Raw genomic sequence first — 21045 nt, 5'->3', positions numbered from 1 at the left:
ATATAATCTAGTCAGTAGTTATTAAGCGTATTTTTCTGGGCTTTCTCTTTAATGTTCATGTCTTGAAATAAAACTACATTTGATGTCAAAAGTTTGTTTTATTTTTCATTCCTTTTGTCATTGTACAGAACAGTTTTCGACTGATTACTGAACAATTTTACATCAGTACTTACATGAAAATATTTAATTCCTGAGAGATAAGTACCTATATCTATGAAGGTATGCAATAATTATCTCTTATCCAAATTTTTTGACTAGCTTCATCTGTACATAAAATATTGCAAAATATTAAAGTACCTAATGAAAAGTAAACAGACAATTTTAAAGTAGGTACCTAATGAAAGTTCTTATAAATTCGTTTTGCAACATTGCTAAGGTCAGATTACTAAAACGGAGCAGGAAAGTATTAAAACAACCAATAGAATTTCGTTATTAACAAATCTCCGTCCACTCAGTATAATTGATACACCCGTGCATCAGAGAGTAAGTAAATGTCGGTCCTGCGCCTGATGTGTCGGATTGCCGTCCCATCGGGGTTATGAGAGTGAAGGAATAGTGAGTGCACCTGCGTCCAAGCAAATGCTCGTGCACTATAATATGGCCTGTGCAGCTGGCTAATCTCCTTACATGAGAACTGCCGTCGTAGCCGATAATCGGCTAGGAGGACATCATCAATCATCAAATAGTATCTCTAAGCGGATATATTCTATTGGTTGTTTAAAAACTTCTCTACAACGTTCCTCATTAGAGGAGACAGAGAATTGAATAAAATAATATCAACAAATATCAGCGGGTGACGAAAATGTACGAGAGTTACTAGTTAGAGGACTACATTAAAATATATGTATATTGTCCCCGTAGAGCGAAAACCCACTAAGTCCGAAAAAAACCGAAAATTAATTATCAACATTACAATCACAATGTCATCAAGATGGCATTAATAATAGGCATGATGACAGTAATCAAAAATCATTAAAATAATATATTTATTAAATTAAACTTGAAGCTTGGAATATAAAACGCGCATTATTTTCTTTATTAATAATGTGATTAATGTGTATTTTTATAAAATAAAATTACGAAATAAGGCAATCCGCCATGATATCTTGAACACCAATCAGAGCTCGTGACGTCATCTCTCAAAACAACTCGCGCGAAAGCGCGCGAACGTCACATTTCGTTAATGTGAACTTCCACTGCGATCTTTGTTTTTAATTAATTAATTGTTTATAACACGAGTTATGGAGCCCGGATTTATCAAGGCAAACAGCGCTAATTTGCCTAGAATTGAAATCATAATGCTGGGAGAGTTTTTGGCATCAAATAAAGATTTTTGTTCAGCTGAATTTAGAAATGTTAAAACTTCCATGTAAGTATACTAGTTTAATTAAAAAAACTTCCATGTTAGAATATTAGTTTAATTTAAAACAATTTTAGTTATAAATAATTCCTTAAAATTACTTTTGACAATGTATTTGTTATCAGGTGTAAATGTTAATGAAATCTATTATCATGGTTCTACCCTTTATTTATAAATTGATTTTTCTTTTAGGTCCTCCAGGCCATCCTATGGTGATGACGCTGTGAGTTACGTACAGCTGAAACGCAAAAAATAAAACAAAAAAATAAAGTTGTACCCTGGGCAATATTGCTTTTGAATCTCGCCTTGCAAGTTTAAGCCACTTGTTTCGTATTTTTTTATTGTGAGGAACGTACACAAATAACTTATCAGGAGTTGTTTTGGATGTGTTCTTACACTGGGGGACCCCACAACACCTATGCCCTTTCGAATTCATATTTAATAACACTAAAAACTTAATTATTGCGCGAGCGTTGTTTACTTGCGTCTTGTAATTTCAGTCGTGACGTCACAAGTGACGACATGACACTGACAAGCGTTTTCGCGCCGGATTCAAAGTGGACAGAGAAAAATGCAATTATTTGATAAAAAAACTTCGCATTTTCTTAAAATTAATAATTTTTCATATAAAATAGACGTATACCTACATCATACAAAGGAATTTAAAAATTTGTCATCATGCCTATTCTTTTTCGGACTTAGTGGCTTATTGCTCTACGTTGACGATATATGCTTGGTAAGTAGTTACGGAGCGCCATTAACTTTGCCGCGGGCTATATCTACGTACGAGTGCGTGCGCAGGTGGTTTGTTAGTGTATGCACAACGTCAGCGGCGCCTTGTGTCGGCGTGCACGCGCTTGACATGCGCCAGCATGCACGTGCGCTGCGCGAACTGCGCGCCGCAGTACGAGCACGCGTGAGGACGTGAGCCCGAGTGCGTGCGCAGGTGGTTTGTTAGCGTGCGGTTTGCCTGGAAAAGGAATAAAATTGTATTAAAAGCAAGAAAGATCTTATAAGCACTACATAGTATTAAAAAAGTCGCTTTTTCTGTCCCAATGTCACTTTGTACGTAAATCTTCAAATCTACGCAACCGATTTTTGCGTTTTTTTATCAAATAGAGTGTTTCAAAAGGAAGGTTTATGTGTAGCTAAAATAACATCTTTTAGGTTAATATTTGGGAAATTCTGTTATACGCACGCTAGTTAATTATGAATGCGAAAGAACCCAACAAAAATGTCGAGCGTCGTGAGTAAGCTTTGGGTTGAAGGCCTCCTCCAATAGCAATCTAGCAATCCAGCTCTATTGCTTCTTGGCTCTAACGACGTAATGTAGCTTTGCAACACTTTCACACCAAAGGACAATGCCAGGGTCTGGGCTCACAGTTTGCCCAGCAGTGGGAGTAGTTCCAGAGGGTTCCTTAGTGCACTTTGAACACGTAATGCAAATATTTTTGAAATCGGTCCCAGGGGTCCCGAGGAAAACCGGTTCAAATATTCCATATGAACAGTCGCTTTACAAAGCTTGAGCCATTTGCCCAGTAGTGGGAGTGATTGGAATAGGTTCTTGACTTCACTCTTAACACGAAATTAAAATAGTTTTGAAATCGGTCCCAGGGGTCCCGAGAAAAACCGGTTCGAATATTCCACATGAACAGTCACTTTACAAAGCCTATGCCATTTGCCCACTGATGGGAGTGGTCAAAATAGATTTTTTACTTCATTCTTAACACGAAATTACAATATTTTTGAAATCTGTCCCAGGGGTCCCGACAAAAACCGGTTCGAATATTCCACATGAACAGTCACTTTACAAAGCTTGAGCCATTTGCCCAGTAGTGGGAGTGGTTGGAATAGGTTCTTGATTTCACTCTTAACATGAAATTAAAATATTTTTGAAATCGGTCCCAGGGGTCCCGAGAAAAACCGGTTCGAATATTCCACATGAACAGTCACTTTACAAAGCTTGAGCCATTTGCCCAGTAGTGGGAGTGGTTTGGAATAGGTTCTTGACTTCACTCTTAACATGAAATTAAAATATTTTTGAAATCGGTCCCAGGGGTCCCGAGAAAAACCGGTTCGAATATTCCACATGAACAGTCACTTTACAAAGCTTGAGCCATTTGCCCAGTAGTGGGAGTGGTTGGAATAGGTTTTTGACTTCATTCTTAACACGAAATTCAAATATTTTTGAAATCGCTCCCAGTGGTTCCGAGGAAAACCGGTTCAAATGTTTTCCATAGATAGTCACTTTACAAAGTCTTAGGTATTTGCCCAGTAGTGGGAATGGTCAAATAGATTCTTTACTTCACTCTTAACACGAAACCCAAATATTTTTGAAATCGGTCCCAGGGGTCCCGTGGAAAACCGGTTCAAATGTTCTCCATAGATCGTCACTTTACAAAGCCCAGTAGTGGGAGAAGTTGAAATAGGATCCTCACTTCACTCTTAACACGAAATAAAAATATTTTTGAAATCGGTCCCTGGGTTCCCGCGAAATTAACCTGACAAGACTTTTCTTCCAATTAGGTCTTATACATATATTGTCAATCTCAACGCACAGGACGTGACTGTCTTACTCTATCTCTCTCTCTTGGGTTATTTATTTTTACTTACTGTGATTTTAAAATAAATTCTAAAAGCATTGGATTCTAATAAGAACTGACCCTGATTTCCCGAAATAAAGGTAATTGCCGCAATACATTTGAATTCTCGGTAAAAATCTAGAAGGCCAAAAAGTCTGTGCTATGAGCTATCTACTAGAAAAATCTTATCAAGACGAATAAAATAAGCTCGAACTCGAGGTAGTTAGTAGATACCGTTGAGGAGTTCCCTCGACTCTCTGGCGTCTCCTGCGTCAGGTCAGATCTTAACCTCCACTGTTTTGTGGTATCGGAGACATATACCCGAATGACAAGTTTTTACTTAATATGTGCCTTCAATTTATGAGAGTTGCACCCGATTTTTTTTTGGGTTTCCATCATCAGACCCTTGACCGGATGACAAAGGAAACGTTTCGGAAGTAAGCCCTTTGGAAAATGAAATAATTTTTTGAATTTGTTGGTTAACGACGGAGTTATGCGCGTACAAACGTAAAAAGAATACAAACGAACTGAGAACCTCCTCTATTTTTGGAAGTTGGTTAAAAAAAAGTTGTCGTATACAACACCTCGTGTTTGTTAATTAATAAATAATTCATTTCAATTAAGGTAGTATAAGTGGAATAGTTAAGAGTTCGTAAGCATATTTTTCGTAATATTGAACAAGAGTCAAACAAGTTTTTCTCAGGACTCCTGGGATAGATTTTGAAATACTTTGGTCTGGGTACTAATATAAGCCTATAGAACATTGTACACTATGCAGTTATTGTGGGCAATCCTTGAGCCCAACTTCCATACAAAGAATAGCATTGTCCATTACTGAACCGATGGAAATATTTTGGTACACAGTCGAAGCCTGAGAAAGGATATAGGCTCCTTTTTATCTGGATGCAGGAAGGACGCAGATGGAACGGCGGGATCGCAAATAAATAATTGTCTTTGAGAACAGGTAGTAGGTATATACCTTGAGGTACATAAAAATAAACGGGTCAAGGGAGAAACTGCTGGTGGAACCTAGTATTGGAAAAAAAAACTTACTGCAAATCCTCTGCCACAGATATTGCATAGTTTATTCTTCTCTTTTTTAACTCCTTCGTGATTATATCTCATATGATCCACGTAACGGGTGCGGTTAAGAAAATGCTGGAAAAAAACATGTGGAATTCAATATCTGTCTTGCCTTTTCCCAACTATGTTGGGGTCAGCTTCCAGTCCGCATGTCATCTATGTTTTGACAAGTTCCGCTGAGTTTCGGACAGCACGTCAAATTAGGTAGGTCCCTGCAGTCATTAGAACATCTTTGGCATTCGTTACGGGTAGTCACTAGCCAGAAAGTCTGACACCAGTCCTATCAAGAAGACTGATAGGCAGTCGCTCCTTGTAAAACACTGGTACTCAGCTGCATGCGGTTAGACTGGAAGCCGATACCAACATAGTTGGGAAAAGGCTAGTTAAATGAGTCGGTACATTATTTTTCTATCCGTCAATTTTCGTATACACATATGACACTAGCTCCTTAGAAAAACAAATAGATAGATAGCTTATAGGAATTCGCAGAAACTTGGAAAGGGTTACTTACCCTATCACACTGATTGCAGTAATATTTGGACTGTTTCATATGTACATGTCTATAGTGATTCATCATATAGGCTCTCCTTGAATATGTATTACTACATTCCGGACACGGAATATTTTTTTTAGCTCTAAAAACAAAAACTATTGTCAAAACGATGACATTTAAAAATAAAGAATAAAGATTCACGTAAAAATCGAATAAAAATGGCGTCTAGACTGATTGTCGGCCACGGCGGCAGATCAGTCAACTGTGCAGGACATATTATATTGCACGAGCATTTGCGCAGTCACAAGTACATTCTTTATTCCTTCACTCTCATAGCGCGATGGGACGACAATCCGACACCACCGGAGAGAGATCACAAGCAGAACGGACATAAACGTGCTCTCCGATGTATCACCTCCAATCCAATCCAATCACCTTCCAGACTCCAAGGTACCTTATGTTAGTTACTAAAACCACATTTAGACCCAAGTATCGAACCCCAGATTACCGTCCTATCGCGCTTTGAGAATGAAGGAATAGTGAGTGCACCTGTGTCTGCGCAACGCTTGTGCACAATAATATTTTTCGCGCAGCCGGCCTACGTAGATACAGCATATTTTTGGTAATTTATGACGTGAACAAGTGCCAATTCAATAAGCCTGCTCTCTATACCTAAACCATTTTAAGTTTATAGAGAGCAGACTTTGACTATGATCTTCTTAACGATCAACCGCCATGGCCGACAATCAACCAAAGTAAAACACTTACTGCACCCCCCTCTCACTCCGATGCGCTGCGCTAGTCAACACATGTCTTCTATACACCAGCGCACTATCAAACTGTCTGTCACAATGCACGCAGTAGGCGAGCTCGGAGTCGCACGCGCTGTGCTGCATAGCTGTGTGTTTGCGCAGCGCCGCGCGGGACTTGTAGCGGCGGGGACACGTGCCGCACAAGTGACTGTCTATATGACCACTGCAACATGCTGTTACATATAACACGTGTCGCCTATACAGTAGCGCAGTGTCTGTCTGTCACTGTGACAGTGTGACAGGGGAAAGTTGCACAAAATGGTGAGTGTTTTTGCGCAAAGTGGAGTGTTCTTGCGCAAAGTGTAGTAAATTAAAATTTATTTTTGTGCAAAACATCGTGGTCAGCTATACTAATATTATAAATAGAAAAAATTTTGTGTTTGTACTCTGGCTCCGAGACTACCGAACCGATATGAAAAATTCTTTCATTGTTGTAAAGCTACACTCTTCCCGAGTAACATAGGTTATATTTTATCCTGGTACGGGCAGTAGTACCCATTGGACGCGGGTGAAACCACAGGGAACAGTTATTATTATTATATACTAGCTGGACCCGCGAACTTCGTATCGTTCAAACCTTCCCTGGACCTCTACAAACATTTTAAAACCAAAATCAGCTCAATCAGCCCAGCCGTTCTCGAGTTTTAATCAGACTAACGAACAACAATTCATTTTTATTTATATAGATAGATAGATAGATTAAATATTACCTTACCTCATATGTTTTTCCATAATAGTTTTGGTCCTACATCGCTTCCCACAGTGGTCACATATATATATACTATGTAGAGATTTGTAGTGAGTATAAAATGTTGCCAGATCACTGGAAAAATATACAAAAGACATGAGGAAGTTTCAATACAATAATGACTTAAAAACGTGAAATGATAATGATCGTTAATTTGATGACACTCGCTTTATTGATCCTAACTAATATTATAAATGTGAAAGTAACTCTGTCTGTCTGTCTTTCTGTCTATCTGTCTGACTGTCTATCTGTCTTTTCTTCACGCCTAAACTACTGAACCGATTTATGTGAAATTTGGTACAGACATAGTTTGGAACTTGAGAAAGGATATAGGATAGTTTTTATTGCAAACAAAATATAATTTATTCCGGACATTATAACGCCATCTATTGGTCAAACCAAAAATCTGCCGGAAGTCACTATTCCAAGCGAACGAAGTCGCGGCCAAAAGCTAGTAATTAATATAACTTCGCCTGTATGTCTGTCGCTGTTTCACACCAAAACTGCTCAACCTATTTAAATAATAGTAGAAAGTGGGTGAAACCGCATGCAACAACTAGTTTAAACAATATACTTACTAAAATTTCCCATCACAGTATTTACACTGAACCGTTCTATGTGTATGTATATGTGCATTCAATCTTCTGACTGTATAACATTGGAAGCCACAGCGGACACACTGCCAAGCATATTGATGCAACTTTGCGTGCGTGGCTAAATCTGATGCAGTCTTGAAACGAGTGTTGCATGTTGAACAAATGTGTGGGCCTGTGGACTGAAAAAAGTAAAGACTGTTCTCATATAAGGAGATCAGCCAGCTGCGTAGGACATATTATAGTGCTCGCACATTTGCGCAGACACAAGTGCACTCACTATTCCTTCACTCTCATAACCCGATGGGACGGCAATCACGACCAGAGAGAGATCAGGCGCAGGACTGACATTAACGTGCTCTCCGATGCACGGGTGAATCAATTTGTGAAAGTTTTTTTTTTAAAGCGATTTCGGCCCGACCCGGGAATCGAACCCGCATTGAGGAAGTGTGGTGATTAATGCTCAATCCCCCTCCGTGTGAGAGGAGGCCGCAGCCCAGCAGTGGGACGATATAAAGGCTGTAACTACTCAAATGGAGTATAAATACTTACTTCATCATGATATTTCAAAATATGTTTTTTCAGTTTTTCCTTACAGTTAAATCCTTTTATACAATATTTACACTTATACTTGAACTTCTTATAGAAATCACTATTCTTTTCTCTTTCCAACCATAATTTACAATCTTCTGTGATTAAGATTTTTTTTCTTAAAACCTTTTTGGCACTTTCATAGACTATTGTGTAATGCAAAGATTTATTCTTTTTTTTCTTTTCTATTTTTCTGTCTATGTCATTTTCTTTTTTTATTTCTTGTAGGCTGTTATTCTCTTCAGTATTTTGTTCAAAATTAAAGTAATCTTCATTTGTTTGTTCCAATTCTTCTTTTATTTCTATTTTTTGTTTGAAATCATCATTGCCTTCAGTATATGTGACATTTATTGTATGATCTGAATATGTTTTTGACAAATTCGATAGGCTTGTGAGAAGCGACTTCTGAAAATGAGAAGACTATGAACTGTAGCTTGTCTTGTGTAAAAAAAATAATTTTATCTTCATCTTACTAATATAATGAGGATTTTTCTTTTGTATTTAAGTACCCTAAAGGTTCCAAAACTACTGAACCCATTATAAAAATTCTATAAAATAATTATTTTTTTCAATTAAAATACTTTAACCCCCATTAAATTATTAATTATTAATTTCTCCCCCTTAAATTAATTAATTTTTAATATCTTTTGTTTTAAGTAAAAATTCTTTGAGTTATAAGTTCTAAAGCTACAAACCCTCCAGAATTACACAGACTATATTTTATCTGGATACAAGCAGTAGTTCCAGCTAGTTTCAGTGCCAGATTTATATTTTTAATGAGTGTGTCTACTTTATTTCCGCCACCCCATGTACAAATCTTACAAAAAATAATTCTCTATTTGTAGTAAATTTTTAACTATTTAAAGCACATATAAAAAACCATGATAAAACCAGTGGATCTCTTTGACTTTTTTTATTCTGAAATCTGCCCTATACAGCCTATTTATAGATCCAGGACTGGCTAGTTTATAATAAAAAGTAAATAAAAAACAAACCTGTTTGTTTTTACAATGGTACATCAAAATCTTTTGAGCTTCTGCTACTCGGGTTTTGAAAAGTTTTATCTTTTTTAGCACAGCCATACATTCCCAGCATAGGTATATAGGTTGAGGCCATATCTGTCAACAAGAATATTAAAATAGATAATATAGACCTTTCAACAAACCAACTCTATAATAGTAATATATAAGTAATCTTGTAATGCACTGGTACTCAGCTACATCCGGTTAGTCTGGAAGCTGACCCCAACATAGTTGGGAAAAAGGCTGGGAAGATGTGAACAAGGAGGTATCTCAAATCAGATGTATTATATAAAAACCAACTTAAAAAAACTGGTCAAGTGCGAGTCGGACTCGTGCACGAAGGGTTCTGTATCATAATTTATAAAATGAGCAAAAAAATCTCGTTTGTTGTATGGGAGCCCCCCAAAATATTTATTTAATTCTAGTTTTCAGTATTTGTAGCTATAGCGGCAACAGACATACATCATCTGTGAAAATTTGAACTCTCTAACTATTACGGTTCATCAGATACAGCCTGGTGACAGACGGACGGACGGACGGACAGAGGAGCGAAAACAATAGGGTCTCGTTTTACCATTTGGGTACGGAACCCTAAAAAAGAAGGTTTTTAGTTTGACATGTATGTATATATTTTTGTACGTGATTATGTCGGTTTTGGCTCAACCAATTTTAATGCAGTTATAGGTACATTATTGAAGTCGGTTTAAATTTTATGCAATAAAAAGAAATTCTGGTGCTATTCCACAATTTTGTGGTAGCAAATTATTATAGACAACACAAAGCCAATGAGAAGTCTTCGCTTGTAATAATACGTTATATTTAAGCTTGGATTTTATTGATAACTTACGTAGTTTATGTCACAATAAATATTTTTAAGTATTTCAAAAAATTCGCCGACTGGTGTAACATTACGGTCCGAACTTAAACAGGCCTGACAGAAAGGACCTTGAATGTAACCATATTTTATTTCCTCCATTTTATTCACTTTAATTAATCATTCAATTATTTATAACTGTTCAGCAGTTTATTTATTAGTTCTCTGCAGTAAATAAAATAAATAAATAAATACAAGAAAACAGCTGTGAATTTATGTGACATTGACGTGCCCAATGAAATGTCAACACACTTGTTTTGAAGAAGGTAACAAGGCTTTTCAATTTACCGTATTTAAATGACAATTTACCGGTTTATGAAACAAACGGTTAGTTACTACTCTATCTTTCAAAATTGTTAATCATAGATAATACATATAATACTGTTGTTAATTAAACGTCAATGTCATAAAAACGCTCTGATTTGAACGATTATCTGAAAACTATAACAAAATAAATAAATTGACTTGTTTTATTCAGTCAAAATGGCACCTAATATACCGAAAGGACCAACAATACCAACAAGATGTTGTATTTGCTTGAGTTTCCTGCGGAAAATGAGTCCGCTAAAAGACAGGGAACTTCTAATATTACTCTGCCCCACATTTTTTAATTATAACAAGGTAATTCCTATTTCTTTTATTGTTGTTTTAATTACGTAGATGTTTCAGTCGTGGTGGCCTAGTGGGCAAAGAACCAACCTCTCAAGTATGATGGGCGCGGGTTCTATTTCAGGTCAGGCAAGTACGATTGCAACTTTTCTAAGTTTGTATGTACTTTTTAAGTATATCTTAGGCTTAACTCCGCCCCTAAGACGACCCACTGACCCTTACTGGCTTCTGACTACCCGTAACGACTGTCAAAGATGTTCAAATGCCAGCCGGGTACTGCCCGCCTGCCGAACAGTCATCATCCTCCGAGCCTTTTTCCCAACTATGTTGGGGTCGACTTCCAGTCTAACCGGATGTAGCTGAGTACCAGTGTGCCACAAGGAACGACTGCCCTATCTGACCTCCTCAACCCAGTTACCCGGGCAACCCAATACCCCTTGGTTAGACTGTTAAGATTACTGCCTGCCGAACAGTGTAAGATCCTTTTTTTTTATAAAAGTTTTTTTTCAGTTTTCAGGTAACCATTTTGTGTGCTGGGAATGTAAGCTCATAATTCAAAAGATAAAAGTGTTCCAAAATAAATTAAAAATTTCACAATTTTTCAAGACCTTATCTATAAGCAAGAACGTCTCTGTAAGTATTTAAATCTATACTTCCCTACTAATATTATAAATGCGAAAGTAACTCTGTCCGTCTGTCTGTCTGTCTGTTACCCTTTCACGTTTAAACCACTGAACTGATTTTAATAAAATTTGGTACAGAGATATAGTTGACCTTGAGAAAGAACATAGAATAGTTTTTATCCCGGACTTTTGAAGAGTTCTCTTGGAAACGCAATATGACTATCCTATATTCTTTCTCAAGGTCAACTCTATCTCTGTACCAAATTTTATTAAAATCAGTTCAGTGGTTTAGACGTGAAAGCGTAACAGACAGACAGACAGAGTTACTTTCCCATGTATAATATAAGTAGGGATATTTATATATGTTTTTCTGTTTCAGTTAACAGCAGGAATGTCTACTCTCCAATGTACAGAAATTATAACTGTTCACATATTACCGGGAATGCCAGACGAAATAAAAAAACCAGATGAACAGTTACCTCGTTTACATCAACAACAATTAAGTAACACTAATAAAAAAATCAGTGGGTAAGCTATCCTCCGCCGTTATCTCGCAAGTAACATTCTTTCTAACCATATCGACTTTCACACAATCCATCCATCCTTTCTTTGGTTGTCCTCTTTTACTATATCCGTCCACGTTCATAAACCATTCCACGGTAAAAAACCTTCCCATCACATGCCCATAGCATCAGGAACTACTGGTCCGCTTTGAAAATATCTTTCAGTGTTAGATAGCCCATTTATCGAGGAAGGCTATAGGCTACTTTTTATCCCGGTACGGGAAGTAGTTCCCACGGGATGCGGGTGACACCTCTAGCAGAAGCTAGTGGATACATATTTTTTACGACTCCTTACCCAATAGATAAAACGAGACCCTTTTGTTTTCGCTCCTTTGTCAGTGAGTTTCAGTATTTGTTGTTATAGCGGCAACAGCGATACATCGTCTATGAAAATTTCAACTCTCTAACTATCGCGGTTCGTGAGATAAAGCCTGGTGACGGACGGACGGACGGACAGAGGAGCGAAAACAATAGGGTCCCGTTTTACCCTTTGGGTACGAAACCCTAAAAATACGTGTCGAATATTTTTTTCTAATCTAAAATGTGGACTAATTAGAATCACTACGTTTTAGCCCTGTCGTCGTCATGCCTATAACAAAGTCTTCTAAACTCGTGAAACATTTATTGGTACCTACCTCTACGGCAAGTGATTTTGAGGAGTTGATTCAACCAACCGCGATATTGTCAAAGGCTTCAAATGATACGACCACGTCTCCTGCCGTGATAAGTGGTAAGTTTATTCATCTTTCGTATTCTTCCGAGCCTTTTCCCAACTATGTTGGAGTAGCTTCCAGTCTAACAGGATGCAGCTGAGTACCAGTGTGACACATGGAACGACTGCCTTTTTGAACTCCTCAATCCAGTTACCCGGGCAGCCCAGTCATCATCCTCCGAGCCTTTTCCAAACTTTGTTGAGGTCGGCTTCCAGTCTAACCGGATTCGGCTGCGTACCAGTGCTTTACAAGGAGCGACTGCCTACTATATATATATACATATAAACTATATAAATACACTATATATACACCCGGGCAGCCCAATACTCCTAAGTAAAACTGGCTTCTGACTACCCGTAACGACAGTCAAAGATGGTTAAATCGCAGCTGAGAGGTATAGTTTGTGCCCTCTAAAACACACTCATTGGTGCCCAAGATATAAGAGAAAATTTGCATTGGTACTTGCCTGACCTGGAGAGCACACACCTATACTTGAGAGATTGGCTAGGCCACCACCACTTACCTTAGTATAGTTATCGTCACGAATCTTGAGCGCTGACTTTCATCTGCGCAAAAGTGATTTATTAGCAAAGAACCAATCTCGAGTGACGGCTATGACGCGATGCGCTGCGGGCCAATCACCGCTTTAGCCCGCCCCCGCTCCTCACTTCATACCACAAAAGGGACCAAATAAATTACTTCTGCGCAGGTGAAGGTCAGCGCTCAAGATTCGTGCCGATGATTATATCTTTTTCACAATTTCAGATTCAACTGAAGAACTTACAGACGAAGAAATTATATCCAATTCAGAAGTATTCGTTCAAAAACCAGCTTTAGTTAACAAAAATATTGACAAAATTAGCGACGAAATCAAAAAAACGTTTCAAGAACATATAAAAATACCGGATATTGGTGTTGAAGAAGTTATACAATATTTAGAATTTGAAGACTATAAGACCTTAGCGTTTTTGTTCGATAATGATAAGTCTAAAAGTTATGTCAGAGGTGCAGAGAAAGATTATGAATTAAAGTTAATATCTAGAAGTGAGGTCCTAAAGTTTAGGAACGAGCAGAAATCTAGACATGCTTATAAGTGGTCTGTTTTTCAATGCGAGCTTTGTATTGACCAGTTTCCGAATTCTCAGGAATTGAAGGCACATAGTTTGCAACATGAACCGGTAAGTACTTTTCAGTAATATGTATTCTCTCCAACGGGCCAAGGCTTGCCGGGTCTGCGGGATTGTTCGCGCGAGTTACCGCGGCGCTGGTACATAAAAGGCCTACGACGCAACACGACGGTTTTTAGTCAGTAAGAGTCTGACACTCCTTCACCGCTGCTAACCCACAGCGGGAGGGGTCATTTGATGATTCCCCATAAAAACGTACTATGTGTATTTCGTTTGGGGTAGTGGGATAGATTTGCTTCCGAACGGTGTAAGGATTTTTCAAATCGTTTGATTTTCGGTGCCTTTAGGGTTCAAATCGAAATCGCTTTGTAGGTTTTAAAAATATTCACAAAGCAGCCCGTAGCTTAGAAGTTGGTGATTGATAGTATACACCCGTGCATCGGTGAGCACGTTACTGTCCTGCTTGTGATCTCTCTCCGGTGGTGTCGGCTTGTCGTCCCATCGCGCCATGAGAGTGAAGGAATAGAGAGTGCATCGCAGTCCAAGTAAATGTGCGTGCACTATAATATGTCATCATCCTCCGAGCCTTTTTCCCAACTATGTCGGGGTCGGCTTCCAGTCTAACCGTATTCAGCTGAGTACCAGTGCTTTACAAGGAGCGACTGCCTATCTGACACCCTCAACCCAGTTACCCGGGCAACCCGATAACCTTTGCTTAGACTGGTGTCAGACTTACTCGCTTCTGACTACCCGTAACTACTGCCAAGGATGTTCAATGACAGCCGAGACCTACAGTTTAACGTGCCATCCGACCCACTGCACTATAATATGTGCTGATATTATTTCTATATGTAATTATTACAGGCATATGGTGATTATGAATGTGATATATGTGAATTGAGGTTCACCAATGAAGTACTAAGAGATGATCATTATAAGGGCCATTTCATGTAAGTTATTCGAATATCGCTCTTATTTCATACCTAGGTATAAGATTTATTGTTCAGTAACAGAAGGGTTGACCGATATTAAAATGCTAGAATTTTTATCCCCATCGATGCCATGTGTGCTCAAAAGTTATTCGAGGTCAAAAGTAAAAATTTTAGGTTTATCGTTTTTTTTTTTTTCGAAAATTAAATATTTTTTTTGTCATGGTAAACCCAAGCTCTCCACCAAAATTTGGCTTTCCGGGAATTTTTGTTATTTCAAATGTCTATTTTGACCGGACTAACTGTAATGATTTTGATATGATATGACCTTTCAGAGTATTTCAGTGCCTGAAGTGTACGTATAGGACGAATGACGTGAAGAAAATGTCGAAACATATTACCCTTTTGCACGGTGATGTCAAATTTGTTTGTGAGCCTTGTTGTCAAGTTTTCAAGTAAGTTTTTCTAAGTTTATTTATTGGCTATGTGCGCGACGGTGGCGACGCGTAGCGTTTACACCATTTGCGGAAGCTGTCAAATAATAACAATTTAAACATTATAATTTTCTTTGCAAATATAAATAAAACCAAAGATTAAAATGGTATTGTTGACATTATTTAAGTGCAATTTATTCAGTAGCTTTACTGTAAAATGAATATAATAATAAAAATCGGGTTTGAAACATCCGCATTTGTTTCCGATTTCTGCCGTGTTGTACGCTGCGGTCGTTATCTGTCCGCACTATTTAAGAATTTGCAATAAACTGACAACACTCGTAATGTCAGTTTAGTCTACGAGATTAAAAAACAGACTATAGTAGAAGGCGCCTGACTTACCTGCATTATGGCATCTCTGCTATCTTTCCTTAATCCGTGCATACAGTATAATTGTCCTGCGCCTGATCTCTTTCCGGTGGTGTCGGATTGTCGTCCCATCGCGCTATGAGAGTGAAGGAATAGTGAGTGCACCGCAGTCCAAGCAAATGCTCGTGCACTATAGCATGTCCTGCGCAGCTGGCTGATCTCCTTAAGTGAGAACAGCCGCCGTGGCCGAAATCGGCCGTGGACGCCATTTAATTGTCTTAATTTTTTTCAGAAATATGAATGAAAAGTTTCATCATATAAAAACTGTTCACATTACGAATAAAGTGGATAAAACAAATAAAGTTCCTCAAGACCCATTACATCAAGATGTTCAAGTGAATTCTGCAGAAAAACTTGAACAAAGCAAGTATGTTGTTAAAGTACTCTTCATCTCCAGAGCCTCTTCCCAACTATGTTGGGGTCGGCTTCCATTCTAACCGCATGCAATCAATCAATCAATCAATCAAATCGTTTATTTTGCAAAGAATATGGGTACAAAATAAGATGTTAGATTTATACATAGTTCCAACACATTCTACCTTACGGCATGCAAAAGAAAAATAAAAGTTTTAAAGTTATTAGGTACTATACAAACAAATAAAAATTTATTAAAAGGCAACAATTACTTAAATTATAATAGAAAAGAAATATACCTATAACATTATTATAGACTATCGTCATTCAGAAAATCTTGAATTGAGTAATAGCATTTATCTATAAGTAGTGACGTTAGCCTCTTTTTGAAAAGACCTAAAGTTAGTTCTTTGTAGGCCTGGGGTATTTTATTATAGATGACAGGGCCCATTGTCAGAAGGCTTTTCTTTAATAATGCTGTTTTGTATGTACCTGTAAACATTCGATTTTTATATTGTGATCTAACTAATCCCGGACGTGTTCTAATATCGTCCATTAGGGTGAATAAGTGCATGTTAAGTACCAGTGTGCCACAAGGAGCGACTGCCTATCTGACCTCCTCAACCCAGTTACCCAGGCAACCCAATACCCCTTGGTTAGACTGGTGTCAGACTTACTGGCTTCTGACTACCCGTAACGACTGCCAAGGATGTTCAATAACATTCGGGACCTACAGTTTAATGTGCCATCCGAAGATATACCTAGAAAGCGCATAAAATTATCTCTTCATTTTGATAAAATATTAAAATTAATGTTTTGTTTTAGAAACGCTCCCAAAAAGCCAAAAGTATTTATATATCCCATAAGGAATAGAAATAACAAAATGGGCCACATAAACCATCATATGAAAATTCACAAAATGGTATGTATTTTGTCAAGCAACTTCACAAAAATATGTTTACAGCTAGGGCCCGATTCTCCTAAGTTAATAATGTCAAAATTGAATCGCAATAGCAGTATTAACCTTAGCGGGCATTCTGCTACTAATATAAGACCAATCTTATTTAAATGAATTTCGATTGGTTTGCGATTGGTCTGCCATTTGGTCTATACGGTAGTTTGCTCTACAATCATATTGCAATCGTAAATAATTTGCAGACAATATGATTCGTTATTGAATCACAGAAACGGATAAATATGTTTATTTAAAAGAAAAAATAACGGAATGCTTCATACGCTTCAATCGTAATTGAGTCGGGATTGGATTTCAGTCGGATGTGAATCGTATGTCTTAAGTAAAATAGCAGAATCGTGCCCCTGATTTTTTAGCGATTTTTTTTTACCTAACTTCTCAGAAGTGTTATATAAACTGCTGTCTGTCTAGCTGTCACAAAGGCGGCTGCTGAGCTCGAAGTCTGGGGTTCAAGGCTTGGGCCGGGTTTTTTTTCTTAACTTTTTTGGTTTGTGTGTGGAAAGATCAAGAATCATAAATATAAGCTATTTTTTTACCGCTTTTTTTTCAGCCAAAACAACGTAAAAAGACTGCCCCCAATGATTCTCATCTGGCCAGCAAGATATATAAACGTAAAGAAACGATAGCGTACGTATTTATGTTTTTATTTAATTTCTATACCCTATTCATCGAGCCGTGAGCCAAAATGTAAACAAAGAATGACACTTTTTCAAGATGGCGGGTATAACCCGACCGATGACAAAATGCCACATTTTTATGTAAAATATTCGCAGTATATGTTGTCTACAATTTAATAGGGTTCTATGTTTGACTGTCAAGTCTTCTAGGTTCTTTTACAAGTAAACGATTGAATACAAATTTAATTAAAATTAAGGAAATAATTTACGTCTATTATATCCCACCCAAAACAAAAATGTGAAAGACTGCCAAGTTCGATAATATGGGAATGCTTCGCCTATAAAAGCAGTGAGATCTGAATAAGTACCAAGTTCCATACACATACCTCAGTTAAAAATAGTTACTTTTTAATGATGTTACTTGGCAAATTTTCATACACCTTGTTATAAACCTACTAAACGCAATGAATCAAGTATTTAATTTTCTATTAAAACTTGCCAAGTAACATCATTAAAAAGTAACTATTTTTAACTGAGGTATGTGTATGGAACTTGGTACTTATTCAGATCTCACTTCTTTTATAGGCGAAGCATTCCCATATTATCGAACTTGGCAGTCTTTCACATTTTTGTTTTGGGTGGGATTTCATTTATTTTTGTAAGGTTGTTTATTTTATTTTTTTCTTATGATGAAGTTAGTTAAAGGAATGTCTCATTTATACTATCTTTTAGATTTTTTAATATGCACTATGTTTCTTACAAAGAAATGAACTAGATTAACTAAATGGACTAGATTTACCAACTGACTGACATGACATGTTATCATATATTATGTTCGTGGATCAAAGTTACACATTCGTTATTTTCGAAAGTGATTCACACTTGGCCGTTTTCAGATTTTTATTTTACTTCTAACTACACTATTTTACTTCTAACTAAACTAAATACAAACCATTCGAAGATATATTATATAAATATAGATAAATGTAGTTCGTTTTAGTTCCTTAAGGGTATAAATTTACACCGGGTATAAAACACCTTCATTATTTTGAAACCGACTCACACTTGGCCATTTTCAGATTTTTCCCTTTACCTTGACATAAAGACCTACCTCCATGCCAAATTTCAAGTCAATACGACCATTGGAAGTGGTCTAGGTTTTTGATGAGTGAGTCAGTGAATCAGTCAGTCAGTGAGTGTATAGTAAAAATAGCGATTTTCTGACGTCAATATCTCAAGACCTACAATAGGTATATTAATGAAATTTTGTATTTTAGATAAGTGAGGGGGTCTCAATAGATACTAGAAATTTGATATGCGTAAATAAAATAGATTTTGAGTTACAGGGGGGTCGAATTTGGCCCGAAATGGTTCGTGTAATATAACCCACGGCCGGTGTGTCGCTTTTTTTGCTCGAACTTGGCGGACACACTGCCGTGTGTCTAGATTTGATTTCAAATAAGTCTGAAAGGATTACATAAGTTCTACATACATCGTTTACCTATATCGCGTTTCCATGAGAATTCTTCAAAAGACCGGGATAAAAACTATCCTGTTCTTTCTCAAGGTCAACTCTATCTCTGTATCAAAATTTATTAAAATCAGTTCACTGGTTTAGACGTGAAAGCGTAACAGACAGACTGAGTTAATTTCGCATTTATAATATTAGTAGGGATAGTATAGAAGTATAGATATGTTTTTCAATTAGTTAATATTTTATTGGTATATGCTCCACAGTGTAAAATGCCACCATTGCGAAGAATTCTTCACGGGCAAAGCCGCGATGAAAGCGCATATCTACAGTTTGACTCGAAACTTGTCATGTACCACGTGTCGGAAGGTAAGTTGGGCAAATTTTATTTTAGTCAACTGCAAAAAAATAAGGTTGTCAGTTTGATCAGGGGCAAATCATTCTACTAAGTTAATAATGCCAAAATTGAATAGAAATTGAATTGCAATATTTATCAGTTTTAACCATATCGACCATTCTGCTAATAATTAAATATAGATAAGATATTAGTAGGATATTAGCAGGATAGTAGGATATTAGTAGGGTTTACAGAAATAATAAATGTGACCTCAAACTAAAAATAACAAAAAACAAAAGAACTTATTTAGGTTGTAATTTTGTTTTGTTTTTTCAGAAATTTAGTTCACGTCGAGAATTCCGCAAGCATGTCGTTTGGGCTCACGAAAGCGATTCCGTTCCTGAACAAGAAATGGATGTTCAAGAAATAAAGATTGAAAATGAAGAATTTAACACAGAAGTTCTTGAAACTGAAATGGATATTGAAGAAATACAGATTGAAGATGGAGAATTTACCACTGAAATTGGAGAAGAAAGCGAGGAAATATACACAGAAGTTGAATTTATAAAATCCGAAGATGATTCGGACACAGATATAGATAAAATAAAACTAGAGATTGATGATATTACCACTGAAGAATATATTATTTCATAATTTTTAGTACAGTTCCCACCACACTTAATGGCGGTTTGTAACTACATTCCGAGCAAAAGTATTCGCATGTGGCCTACAACAGTTTTTTTTTAACGACGTCAAAAATCATCAAATGACCCCTCCCGCTGTGGGTTAGCAGCGGTGAGGGAGTGTCAGACTCTTACTGACTAAAAACCGTCGTGTTGCGTCGTAGGCTTTTTTGTACCAGCGCCGCGGTAACTCGCGCGAACAATCCCGCAGCCCCGGCAGGCCTACCCTTGGAAAACAAAATGACTAGCGGAGATGTCATAACGCAAAATCTCCTAAGAAAGTAGCGCGACAACATGCGGGTACGAGGGGGACGAGGAACGTTGCTAGCTCCGCCCTTATATGGATTATTGTTTTTATAAGAAGAATTTAGAAGAAGTAAGCAAAATACTACTGTAAGTATATTTTATAAGATAAATTGATTTTCTTAGCTGAAAGGCTAATGAAAATTTCACTTAATTTGATTATTATTGTTTTGAAAATAAATATAGTTTATTTCCTGTATGTTTATTTATATTTATTTAAACCTATTTAATCCTTGAACCTCTGAAATTGGTTGGCTATAGTCCACCAAATGAAAACCAATAGCTTTCTGCTCGGTGTTGATAGAGCGATCAAAGATTGTACCCCAAAGGCTCTGCAACTGCTGAACCGATTTGGAAGATTCTTTGTCTGTTGAAAATCTACACTCTCATACCGATTAACACAGGCTATATTTTATCCCGGTACAGGCAGCAGTTCCCACGGGACGCGGGCAATCGGCTTCTATGAAATAATTTGTTTATTGATAGCTTTATTTTCCATATACAATTCGTTTTAACCCTGTATATATAAATCAATCAAGTATGGTAGAGTAGAAAAGTAACAGTAATCAAAATCACTATAACATAAAGAAAAATAATTATAAGATATAAGACCACTCCAGCACCATTGTAAAATTCTTGTCCTTCACGCTGCTCTCCATATCAATCAACAAGCTCCTTGGTCACTCTAGAGTTGCACTGACTTCTGATTTTTACGGTTTTTA

At 37.1% G+C, this 21045-nt stretch overlaps 2 protein-coding genes across 2 annotated transcripts; one reads left to right on the top strand and one right to left on the bottom strand.

Annotated features, from left to right (window-relative positions):
- Nucleotides 1–1940: 1940 nt before the first annotated feature.
- LOC124644357 (zinc finger protein 883-like) lies at nt 1941–10389 on the bottom strand. The gene is made up of 9 exons (XM_047183669.1): nt 10132–10389; nt 9258–9380; nt 8224–8667; nt 7657–7853; nt 7046–7153; nt 6287–6493; nt 5537–5660; nt 4996–5100; nt 1941–2330 (listed from the first exon to the last, which is right to left on the bottom strand). The coding sequence occupies exons 1-9, from the start codon at nt 10258–10260 to the stop codon at nt 2187–2189; spliced, it is 1581 nt and encodes a 526-aa protein (XP_047039625.1). The 5' UTR covers nt 10261–10389; the 3' UTR covers nt 1941–2186.
- Nucleotides 10390–10566: 177 nt separating this feature from the next.
- On the top strand, nt 10567–20184 carry LOC124644356 (zinc finger and BTB domain-containing protein 17-like). Its single transcript, XM_047183667.1, has 12 exons — nt 10567–10779; nt 11278–11400; nt 11770–11918; nt 12526–12683; nt 13432–13844; nt 14658–14743; nt 15058–15177; nt 15818–15952; nt 16765–16861; nt 17463–17539; nt 19267–19369; nt 19674–20184. The coding sequence occupies exons 1-12, from the start codon at nt 10642–10644 to the stop codon at nt 19989–19991; spliced, it is 1917 nt and encodes a 638-aa protein (XP_047039623.1). The 5' UTR covers nt 10567–10641; the 3' UTR covers nt 19992–20184.
- Nucleotides 20185–21045: the final 861 nt, after the last annotated feature.

The sequence above is a fragment of the Helicoverpa zea genome, chromosome 30 (genome assembly GCF_022581195.2).
Source record: "Helicoverpa zea isolate HzStark_Cry1AcR chromosome 30, ilHelZeax1.1, whole genome shotgun sequence".
NCBI lineage: Eukaryota > Metazoa > Arthropoda > Insecta > Lepidoptera > Noctuidae > Helicoverpa > Helicoverpa zea.
The sequence above is the reverse complement of the archived record's forward strand: the minus strand, read 5'-3'. Positions and strand labels throughout refer to the sequence as shown.